Raw genomic sequence first — 12,296 nt, 5'->3', positions numbered from 1 at the left:
TCTAAGTGAGCTATGTCATCCTTTAATCTTAGGTTTTTATGCTTCTTAGAATCTAATTCATTTTTAAGAAGTTTATTTTCTTTTCTAAGGGTTTTAGTCATATCAAACATAAGTTTATATTCTTGAAGTATTTCATCATAAGATGGTACCTCATCATTGTCGTCGGAGGTGATGTCATCATCTTTGGCCATGAGACAAAGGTTGGCTTCCTCATCGTCGTCATCGCTATCGCTCCAAGTGGCTATGAGTGCTTTCTTCTTGCCTTTGTCATATTTCTTCTTGAGAGGGCACTCATTTGCATAATGCCCTTGTTGTTGACAATTGTAGCAAGTAACTTCCTTATCCGTCTTCTTTTTGAAGTTGTTTCCTCGCATGAATTTTTTGAATTTTCTTGCGAAGAGAGCCATATCATCATCTTCTTCTTCGACTTGAGTGGATAAGGCAATCCCTTTTGCCTTGGTCTTCTCATCCTCCTTCTTTGACTCTTTTCTTGTAGCCACTTCCAACTCATGTGTTTTTAGTGTCCCATGTAGTTGATCAAGATCGTAGGATGCGTTGTCGCCTTTGTTGGATTCGATGATGGCGGTTCTCTTTGCATCCCATTCTTTTGGTAGGGCACGAAGAGCTCTTCTCCAAACTTGCTTTGTAGGATATTGTTCTCCTAATTGCGCTAACTCATTGATGATTTGAGTAAGCCTTCGAAACATGGTGTCAACATCTTTGTTGGATTCCATCTCAAATTTTTCGTATTTGAGTTGGAGTAAGTCGATATTTGTTTCTTTCACTTGGTTGGTGCCTTCGTGACATATCTCTAGCTTGTCCCATATCTCTTTAGCAGATGAGCACATCGATATCCGGTTGTACTCGTTCATATCTAAGGAACAATACAAGATATTCATAGCTTTAGCATTTTGCGAAATTAATTTCATGTCCTCTTTTGAAAAGTCATCCATTCCCTTAGGAATTTCAACCCCATCAACTATTTTCATAGGTGTATAGGGACCTTTCAACGTCACTTTCCATAGGTCATAGTCTACGGATTGGATATATAGGGACATACGATTTTTCCAATACCCGTAGTTTATGCCATTGAAAAGAGGAGGACGATTAGTAGATTGCCCTTGAGCATAATCACTTGCTAGGTTTGCCATAAAAAGGTTTTGAAAAGTATTTTCAAATGGCTTTGATACCACTTGTTAGAACCTAATGGGGGGATTTAGGTTCTATTGGCAACTTTAGCAATTTAAAGCGATTATGCAAGTACGCAAGCGGAAGACTTAAAGCAATCAAATAATAAGTGCGGTAAATAAATGCGTAAGTAAATAAAGCAGTAAAAGGGATAAGAGATGTTTATGGAAGTTCGACGATAAATCGTCTACGTCTCCCCTTCTTGGTTAAGTCGATTAACCAAGGATCCACTAGCACTTCGAACGTCTTGGCCTTGATGGCTCCAAGGATAGCCTTACAACTTGACACGATCACCGCGCCGAAACAACACAACACTCTTGGCCTTAAGGGCTCCAAGGATAGCCACAATACAACACTTGGTTTCACACTCAAGTGCTTACAATGATAGCACAACACACTTGGCTTCACACTCAAGTGCTTACAATGATAGCACAACACACTTGGCTTCACACTCAAGTGTTTAAAACAATAGCACAACCAACTCACAAACTATTTTTACAAACACTCTCAAATATATAACACAAACACTTTGATAGTGAGAAATTGCTTGCAAAGGAGAGAAGAGATGAGTTGGGATATGTCTAAATGGTCTTGGCAAGCCTCTATTTATAGTTGGAAAAGATTTGAATTTGAATTTGTGTGCTTGGAGCGTTTATTGGGAAGCAAGGAGTAGAGACAAAGTGTAGGCGCTGCTGCCTTCTTTTTCCAGCACTGAGCGGATTTTGTGGAAAAATCATATCTCTCAATCTAACCGTTTGATTGAGCTCAAATTTGGACAGTCGCTTGAAAACATCTCAATATTCAATCTGAACGGTGAAGATTGAATTTGAAAGAATCAAACACGTCCAGTAAATCTCGGACGTCGCAAAATCATGTTCTAGCTTTTGTTCTGAGCATTATTTGTCAACAATTTGAATCTCACAATCCATCCGTTGGATTGGCCTGAAATTAACACACAATCTTTGTAACATCCTGATATTGCTATTGATTTGTGGAGATTGGATTTGGATGCCTCCATCGATTCCAGTAGTCTTCTGAATCCGATACTTCAGCAGTTAGCTCCTTGCAGAAATAACTACTGTTCAACATATTTGCAAAAATCATAACTCCATATCCAGCCGTTGGATTGATTTGAAATTTGGATACAGACTTTAAAACATCATGGAAATCCATGTGATCGGTGGAGATCGGATTTGAATAACCGAAGCATTCCCAGTTATTTTCTGAAGTTGAGTCTTCATAGTTCATTCCTTGCAGACGTAAGTACTGTGCAGCTTTGTTAAAAAAATCATATCTCCATATCCAGCCGTTGGATTGCTATGAAATTTGGAGAGAAGCTTGAGAACATCCTGATCTTGATTTTCACTGTTGGAGATCTGATTTGGATACTGGAAAGTGCCCGGTGAATTTTTCAAGTTTCTGCTTTATAATATTGGCTTGTCCTTGTCCATTTCTTTTACAATTTTAAAGTAACTTCCAAGAATTTGATTGTTAATATGATCTAATCTGAAAAGTCTCACTTTAAATGGTTAGTAACAATTAACCGAGTTTTGTAATCATCAAAACATAATAATATGAGTTTTGTTAATGCATTAAAAATATTAATCTCATAACACGAGATTTGTATGCGTTTAAGGCTTAACAAGAAGGTTGCATTATGTTGTCCAAGGTCAATTGCATGGAAGATCTAGGCAGACAGATGATGACTACTTTCGATGGTATGAGCGCATAACTGTTCGCACTATTTCTCCCACAGTCAGCGGGATTGGTTTTCGACCATATCCCTAGAATTTTTTTGCTCCTGGACCACATGATATTCCACAACATTTCGGTACGCCTCCTATTGATCCTTATCAGTCACCTTTAGGATATGTTCCAAGGTCATCTGATTGGCAAGACGATGCAGGGCCTTCTGGTGGTTTTGAAAATGCAGGGCCATCTGGTGTTTTTGAAAACACGGGTCCATCTGGTGCATATGATGACGAGGATTATCGGACGCCATTTCAGAGCCATATCCAAAGTATTACCGAATTGATCAGCGATCAGCCACATGATTTTCATAACACGTCGGCACCTCAAAGAAATGTTGTTTCACCTGTTATATTTACAGGTTATTCAAATGAACAAAATCAGAGTAATGAGGACAATGACGATGTGGTCCAAAATAATCCTCGAGATTTTGTACCGCGTAGAGGTTCGCGTAGACGTAGGCCACGTGGTTGTTGAACAAAGGGTCATTTACGTAATTTTAATTGTAACCACCTATCGTGATATATTTGTTAATGTGATTTATCTACACTTTAAGATTTATATCGTTTAATAACATATAATTTATTAGTAATAAACTTAATATTTATTATTTGAAATTATATAGCATTTTTATAATATATTGTATATTTAAAAAAAACAAATATACAAATACCATAAAATGCATCTATTATTTTATTTAAACTCATTTGTCTACACTTTAATATTTATATCGTTTAATAACATATAATTTAGTAGTAATAAATTTAATATTTATTATTTGAAATTATATTTTCATAGTATATTGTATTTTTATTATATTATCATATAATATATTATAAATGAAATAAATTTTAATGCATACATCTATTATTTTATTTAAACTCATACATGAAAACTGTACAAACAAAACAAGGTTCACATTTATTATGAAAAACGAACGAGAAACATTATTATAATATTAATATTACACGATACAACAGTCTTCATCTCTGATGTTCCTGAAAAAAATATATGAAAATTAATTTCAAAATTCCAAAATACACATATCATAATAATGTAAGCGATAAATTAAATATAATGTTTACCAATTATTGTCCCCATCGTTGTCTCTCCCTGACCATCGGTCTGTCCATCTCATTCCTCACTCGAGTTGTTGTATCCCTACCAGCTCTTCTTATTTCACGTCTAACCGGGTTGTGATGCAGCTCAAAGGTAGGTGGATCCCAATATCGTTCATCGGCAAGAGGTTCAAATCTACCTTCATACGCCGCGAGGTAGTTCGATATGTTGTACCATGACTGAACTAGGGTTGTCGGATCTAACGAATGGTATTTCGCGGTGCAAATAGCGTGAGAACATGGGATTCCAAAAATTATCCATTTACCACATGAACAATCACTAGTTGATAACCTCACCAATTGTATATGTTGGTCGCAACTTGGTCTGCCCCCGGTCGCAACTGAAGCAGTGTGAGTCCTTACATCATATTTGACAACACGATGTTCGCTAGATTTTCTTGCCCATTCTTCATATTTGCAACATGCATAGTCCGACCACATTTGATTTTCCTGAACCATTCGTTGACCCTTTGCCACACGTTCAATGAAGTATTGTACACATCTTAAAAGAGTCAAGTGCACTATCGCAGATATAGGGAGTCTACGAGCTCCCTTTAACACACTATTCAAGCATTCAGACATGTTTGTCGTCATCACCCCACGGCGCCAACCTCCGTCATGAGCCATACTCCATTTCTCCTTTGAGATTCCAGCCAAGTACATGTGTGCTAAAATATTTTTATTCCTGATGGCCTCCATTATTGCGTCGAACTTACAGACTTGATGTTGTTTGCCCGCCTCCCAACATAAATCTTTCAAATGCACATCTTTGAATCTCGCATTAAAATTTGAGCACACATGTCTTCATCCAGGAATCCGACGTTTCTTCATCCACGATTGCAAATGCCAACGACAACACCCGTTGTTCGCATCCAGAGTGACTGCGATCAACATTTTGTGCTTATATTTTGTATACAAATGTGTGCCGACGTTGATGATTTTTCGACAGTGGCGAAATCCATCTATAGAAGGCCTGAATGCCCAAAAAACATAGTTCAATGTTTTTATTGATTCGTTGTTCGATCTAAGATGCTTCCATTCGACAACTGTTCCGGGATTATATTTGCACAGAGCACACATATATTTCGGAAGCAGTTGCACAGAACTCTCCCAAGTACCATAAACAATTTCCACTGCGCGTTTCAGACTTCGCCACACCTTCGTATACGAGATTTGGTATCCGTATTTATCCTTCACGCTCTCCATGATATAATTAATCTCATACGAAGGATCACAACGTACAATACCCAACAACGTCTATGCGACCATATCGCTATTCAGGTTATGATCATGGTCTATACCCACGTTGGTAGATATACACGTGTGAGGACCGCCATATCTAGTTATTTTCCAGTAACCGGTTTTCTCTTTGAAAGAAGCTCGAAGACCCCATCGACATCGGGCGGTAGAAGTATCATTTCTACACTGTACCTTCCATAGAATGCGTGTGCTATCGACTACACGATACTCACGCCTGGAAACTCTGACTGAATAATCTTTCACAGAAGCAATGAGATCATTCTTATCTTTAAATAACATGTTTACACCAAGTTCTCCTCTTTCCGGATTGTAATAACTTGCTCGTGCCCCGACAGGTACACCGATGGAATCCGAAGTCTCTTCTCCAAAGTATTTATTCAAAAACGAGGGCATCTCAGAATCAGTGGAGATAAATGGTACGACTTGCCTCTGTAATGTTTGACAAGGTGGTGGACGAGATGACATCCCTTCATCTATATTTGCATGTGTGTTCACACGTTCATCGTCATTCAAATCATCAGCGTCGTTGACATCTTCTCCAGACTCCCCATATGACATCTTTGGTTCAGTATCACTAGCACTTCTAGGAACATCTCCATCATCAATTCTAAGAACATCATCGTGTTGAGCAAAATTTTGGTTGTTTGAATACAAATTTGTTGCACCGACGTTTTGATCCCAACTCAGACCCGTATTTGTCCAGCATGGAGGAACATGTTCAAAAGGACCAGTGATATGTTGATCCCACGAACCACCCTCACGATTCAACTGCATATTGCTCAATCCTTCTGTAATATGTGGAATATATGATTCTTCATTCCGATCAATTTTATTTGCTTCAACATACAAATGCAATACATTTATATTGGGGCATTGCATTACAAACTCCAGAGCTTCAACATCAGCAAGGTCGACTGGAATTTCATGCCATATTGATTTATCCAGGAATGAGTATTTCGTAGACAACTTCAGATTAAAATTCATCGGACCAATGACCAACATTTTATGCACATATTCAACCAACTCGAGCAAAGAAATTGATCTCAATACTCTAATTGGTCTAATATACGGGATACTATATTCAACCGACCCATTCTCAACAATAACGTGACCACCAAAATATAAAAGAACATCAATGTTATCCATACTGAAGATGAAATTTCAAGAAAAAGTATTACGAAGACAGAAGGAGGAATGAGGAAAAAAGAAAAGGAAAGAATAATTTTTTAGAAATTGTGAAGAATTTCTTCAAGTAAAAGAGAGTGATAGACATTGAGATTCTTCAAAATATTTGTTATTATATAGAAAGTTGAACGATTAGATTTCAAAATTTGAAAAGCTTTAAACACATTATTCAATGTGGTCAAAAGTTATGTGGGAATCTTGTCAGGATCATGTTACTGAATTAGTTGTCTGATAAAGTTGGGAATCTTGCTGGAAAGATCACGGTTTTTTGTCGGGAGGTTGTGTGTATTATTGTGGTGATTTTATACGTGCTTCATAATTTTGTATATTATTATTGTGATGATTTTTACGTACTTGATAATTTAATTATTATGTGTCTCGAATCACGTCCGCATTAGCAGGAAGCGGATGATATGAAATCAACGTCCGCTTTTGATAAAAACGGACATTAATATTATATTATTAATATAATTATCATGCTGACATCGCTCACAGAATTGGACGATGCGCTTCTGTCACAATAATTTTGCATCACGGGCCAAAACACCCGTTATGCAAAATAACGTAGAGGACGCTGCCAAAGCAGCGTCCGCTTTCTGCAGGAGCGGACACTGCAATAAGCAGCGTCCACCTCAGCGTCCGCTAGCTTTAATAGAGGATCATGCATTTTACTGCAGGGTCCGCTATTGGCAGAGGCGTTTTGCAGTAGTACTGCAAAACACCCTGCCATGCATTATTTGTGCAATATATATATATTTTAAATTACATATAAAAAAAACCCCAACTTTCTCACATCCTTCACTACAACAAAAATGCTTTTTTCGCAGCGCACAAAATGGCTATCCGTGGCGCGCATCGCATGATGCACAACTTAAAGCTGTTAAAACTCATGGGTTATCGACAGCGCGCGATGCATGCCGCGGAAACTCCAATCAACAGCGTGTGATGCACGCCGCAAAAACTTCCGTTAATAGCGCAATATGCATGCCGCGAACACTTCCATCACAGCACGCGATGCACACCGCGGAAAATCACATCGACAACATGCAAAGAACGTCGCGGAAACTCACATCAACAGCACACAACGCACGCCGCGAAAACATTATTGACAGCATACATGTGCACGCCGCGAAAACATTAAGATAGTGATAGTACATAATTTGAATCATTGATAGCCTTATATAATTTCAATGCAACAGAAACTTCAACAGATAAATTAAAATATAGAACTAAACAAAATATTTCAATTTCATTCATGAAAATCGAAAAAATCATATCTTTACAAGAAATTAAACGCAAGTTCTAACTCTATACTACACACAAAATAAAAGACAATCTTTTGCTCATACCAACATAAAAGTCTCAACACCCAAAACAATATACATAATCTCTCACAAACTAGCTATACATAACAACGAATAGAGTTTCAATCCACGCAAATCAGTAGAATATATGTCAATCATACAAAAGCTCCAACTTTTGATGGTGTAACTCCAAAGCCCATTATGTGCACTCTACCTCGAGCTTCCTTTCCAAATAAGGTACACTTAACTATAGTTTTCAAGTAATAATTTAGTTTTGAGGAAGCTCATCTCTTCAAAAATATCATCATGAAGTAGTAAAATATAGTGCGAGAAAAGAAGTTGCCTTCTTTAGCATAAAACTTGCGACTATATCATGACCTGTGGAATATCAATAGTGGAATGTATAGATAAATAATAAAATTCGGAAAAATAAAAACCTTCAAAAATTGCGTATATAGAATCAGGTGACAAACCAAAGACTGATTCCAACAAGAAAATGTACATCATCATGTAAAATGGAAAGAATATTTCAGATTGCATCTTTCAATTCACTAACCTGCACATATGGATAAAGAAAGCAAGCTTCTGATATGGTTACTTGTGATGATCTAATTGATATAATGTAATTACATTTCACTCGGAATCTCAACTTAATGAAATCAATCCAAGTACTTGACTACTAGAAAAAAAAATATTTGAGTTACCTAGCTGCTTACTGGACTGAGGTCCACACCTGGTTCTGTTACAGCATCTACTTTGAGAGTCATGACATACTCCACTAGCTTATCTTCCCTGGTGAAATTAGTTTCTATCACCGTTCAATTCAAAATTCCATACAAATTTGTTACAAATAGCATCAAAAAGGAAAATAATGTGCATTGCAATAGTAAAAAACCACGACTTAGAGTCTCCAACAAAAATGAGAGTGTTGAAGAGGCAAGTAACATTTCACATTTAGATTTCTGATATTCAACTTACTAATATTATTATTCAGCTGCTGAAGTACGACATTTAATATCATGAAATTAAATTTACCTAAGTTCTTTTGGGCAATAAAACAACACTTTATCATGGACATCATCAATGACTTTTTGAAGTCTCCTCATGCCCAGGTTCATCATCAGAATATTTCTCAATTTTACAAATATATATACATTAAAAAAACCCCTTATGAATAAAGAAGACATATAACATCAATAAAATAATTTTTTGCAATGATAATATATATTCAGAGAACAACAAACTTCACATCATCTTTAGTTATTATTATAGAAATCGAGGTTTGGTTCCAAAAAAAACAAATATTTGACATAAATTAAGGTTCTAATGCATATCAAAACCACACATACCATTGTACGCATTTATAGTTGAAAGGAATGACTTTAGAACGAGTAGTTTCACCTCTTGCAACTTCTTTTCCATCCGCATAGTGCAACATAGGTCCACTACCCTGCAACACCCAATAACATATGAATATATTGCAAGCATATTTTAATTTTATCACAAATTTTTTTTACAGAAATGACATAAGCAGTAATCTTACAAAGAGAAAAGTGACAAAATCAGCAACATTACATACAACTGTCTGAGCAATGTGGCACGTCATTTACTAAAAAAAAGAGTCTTTTTTACCAGCAGAAAACATTGGCAGCAGGGTAGAGGTGAAAACAGCATCCAAATTCTTATAAATGGCGACAATATTATCCATGTAAGGAGCTGTTATTTCTATAAAACAAATCAATCTTTTCCAATCAATAACCCACATGGAATCAGAAACCATAATCAGTGTGCAATTAAAAAACATGCCAACGAATTGTTAACTCCCCAAAATATGAACTTTATACTGAAATCATGGATAAAATAAAACATCTGCAAAACATATTGTCAAAAAATCTTGTACCTTGATCCGTGAATTGCTGCTGGCATGAGGGAAAGTCACTACTGAACTGACTAGGCTTGGGGATACAAACACTACAAAATCCAGAAAATAAAATTTCAAAATGAAATCTTTCAGCGTTCTATGCATGGAAAATTATCTAGTTGGAAATATAATGGAACAAACTGGTGTTTAATAAAGTTAAAGCTGTGAAAAACAAAGTTCAAGTTTAAATTTGCTAAGGATGGAGATGCTAAATCGAACTATTTTGTAATTTCATAGAAAAAGCTAAGACAATGATATAAATTGTCTAATTTCATATTAATTTTTCTAATGATATAAATTTCACAAAATTTTTGCAAAGGGAAAATTCTAAAAACATTAACAATCAAGATTTGTGTCCTAAAATTATTGTTCTTTATTATTTTCTCAAAAATAGAGTAATCTAAATTTTGGCTGAGAATTAGTTAATGTTTTTATTCAATACTTGACATCCAAAAACAACATAGAGCCAACCCTACATGTTTAACGAATCATGTTAATCATTGAAACTGCATCTCTCATAAAAACAAGCATCTTTACAAACTAAGGTGAGTGTATTCATTCTATACTTTTAATGACTTTTTTAAATTCATGAACTTTTGTGGAGTTCGTGGATTTTTAATGACTTTTATAGACCTTGTTGACTTTTTCAAGACTTTTGTCATAGACTTTTGTGGAGTTCATGAACTACTTTTAATGACTTTTATAGACTATTGTTGACTTTTCTTTGTAGAGTTTTGTAAACTTTATTGGTAAATTCTTCTTGATTTTTTGAGCCTAATTGTTTCATATAAAATTTTTATCATAAATTTTTATGCTTATAAATTTTTTTTATTAATTTTAAAAAACAATTAATCAACCACTTATTTAAATTCATGATTTTTTTTGTCAATGAGTAATATTTTTTTCACTCATATATAATAACACTTTTATCAATAATCAATACTAGATAAATAATGACTCAAAAAAATACTAGATAAATAATTGTATAAAAATTTTAGATAATGATCAATCAGAATACGGAAAAATTTTGACATTTAAATAAACTTACTGGCATAAAACAAATGATTAAATAAAAAAATCTCCATGAGTTCATGGAAAAAAAAATCCACATGCATATCAAATAAAATTTGTTCGATAAACAATCTAAAATAATATAAACAAGTCAAAATCTCAAAATCATGATCTACTAGATCAATAACTAAAGAAAACAATCCAAAACATTTTGAGATAAATTTCAAACTCGACATTCGATCACTCCAATTTATACTTTATCCACTCCAAACGTTCTTCAATTGTCATTTTCAAGAAAGCCGTCTTCTTTGCTCTGGTATTAACCAAGTCAAGTACTATGAATCGAGTGCGATTATCCAAGTCTGGGACTTCCTTAATTGCATCCCAACAATTATCATCTACCGCACCAATCGATTCAATCTTAGAAGCAGCCTTTTCAAGGTTGCAAGAAAGCTTCTGCATAACATCAGGATCAATATTCTTTGACGTTCTTGATTTTAATTCAAAATCTGTTCTGTCTCGTTTTTTGCTAGCTGGAGGAACCTCTGAGCTCATTGGTTGAGAAGGCAATGGCGAAGTAATGCCCTCAATAAATGTAGGCTGATATGAAGATTCTTGTCCATCGTTTAGGATGAATGCACCATTATCACTATCAAACACGAGATCATCTAATAAACTAGTGCCTCTGTGTTGTTCTGTCTCAAATGTTGTCGCATCATCATCATCTCCTACAGCACTTGAGAATTTTCCAATAGCAGTTCCATTTCCAACTGCAATTCTCAAATCTTCATAATCTTCAAATGTATTGGACCGATAATACTCATGTCTAGGGTGAGACTGAGAAAACAAATATAAATGAGTGTTAAAAATTAGTTCTAATTATAATATGAAATGCAAATTTATTATTTAACTAGAAATACTCTCACCTTAAAATAATCATCCCATACTTCATCGCTAGCCGTGAATTTCTTTGTCACAGGATCCCATCCAAATCCAGAATTATGACTATAAGCTTAGAATAGTTACTGTATCGTTGTTTGAACCACTTCAAACGGCTTTGATATTATGCAAAAGTTTTTTCACACCCTATTTTTTCCTTAAGAGCAGGAAGTATATTTTTTTTCACTGTTCGTTTGTTCAACATCCCGTTCTTATCACGCCACCCTCGCATAGCAGCATCAACCATGAGTTTAAGCAATTCATTGCTCTCTTCAGTCGTCCACAAATTATACTTTGCTTGTGAATCTCCCATTTTCTGCGATAAAAAATATTTCGATCTAAAAATATTGTATATCAAACATGCGTCTCTATTTTCAACACATATATTTTGTGGATGCAGTGTTAGGACTACTATTAACAGGTACAAGAAGGCAAGATAAGTATGGAAGATATCACCAATAAATTAATTAATCAAATAAACGGCCTTTACTGAGAATTTCTTTTGTTATTTGCCTTGCATCCTCATAAAATTGTCCAACAGAATAATCTGGAAGTTGAAAGAATACTCTGTCAAATATATAAGGAAAGTAACCATGGGTAGAATTGGAGCCATATGCAATA

General features: G+C 35.2%; 2 protein-coding genes across 2 annotated transcripts; both read right to left on the bottom strand.

Moving 5' to 3' along the window:
* Nucleotides 1-4,025: 4,025 nt before the first annotated feature.
* LOC140862032 (uncharacterized) lies at nt 4,026-4,754 on the bottom strand. The gene has a single exon (XM_073265038.1). The coding sequence runs from the start codon at nt 4,752-4,754 to the stop codon at nt 4,026-4,028; it is 729 nt and encodes a 242-aa protein (XP_073121139.1).
* Nucleotides 4,755-10,976: 6,222 nt separating this feature from the next.
* LOC140862031 (uncharacterized protein At2g29880-like) lies at nt 10,977-11,988 on the bottom strand. Its single transcript, XM_073265037.1, has 3 exons — nt 11,822-11,988; nt 11,663-11,741; nt 10,977-11,573 (listed from the first exon to the last, which is right to left on the bottom strand). The coding sequence occupies exons 1-3, from the start codon at nt 11,986-11,988 to the stop codon at nt 10,977-10,979; spliced, it is 843 nt and encodes a 280-aa protein (XP_073121138.1).
* Nucleotides 11,989-12,296: the final 308 nt, after the last annotated feature.

The sequence above is a fragment of the Henckelia pumila genome, chromosome 4, assembly GCF_033568475.1.
Source record: "Henckelia pumila isolate YLH828 chromosome 4, ASM3356847v2, whole genome shotgun sequence".
Taxonomy (NCBI): Eukaryota; Viridiplantae; Streptophyta; class Magnoliopsida; order Lamiales; family Gesneriaceae; genus Henckelia; species Henckelia pumila.
The sequence above is the reverse complement of the archived record's forward strand: the minus strand, read 5'-3'. Positions and strand labels throughout refer to the sequence as shown.

Excerpts from the sequence above, each read along its gene's own strand:
- LOC140862032 (XM_073265038.1), bottom strand. The coding sequence starts at position 4,754 with ATGGAGGCCATCAGGAATAAAAATATTTTAGCACACATGTACTTGGCT.
- LOC140862031 (XM_073265037.1), bottom strand. The coding sequence starts at position 11,988 with ATGGGAGATTCACAAGCAAAGTATAATTTGTGGACGACTGAAGAGAGC. Across the intron at positions 11,742-11,821 it reads GCTCTTAAGGAAAAAATAGG|TCATAATTCTGGATTTGGAT; the intron begins GTGTGAAAAAAC and ends CTAAGCTTATAG. Across the intron at positions 11,574-11,662 it reads TATGGGATGATTATTTTAAG|TCTCACCCTAGACATGAGTA; the intron begins GTGAGAGTATTT and ends TTGTTTTCTCAG.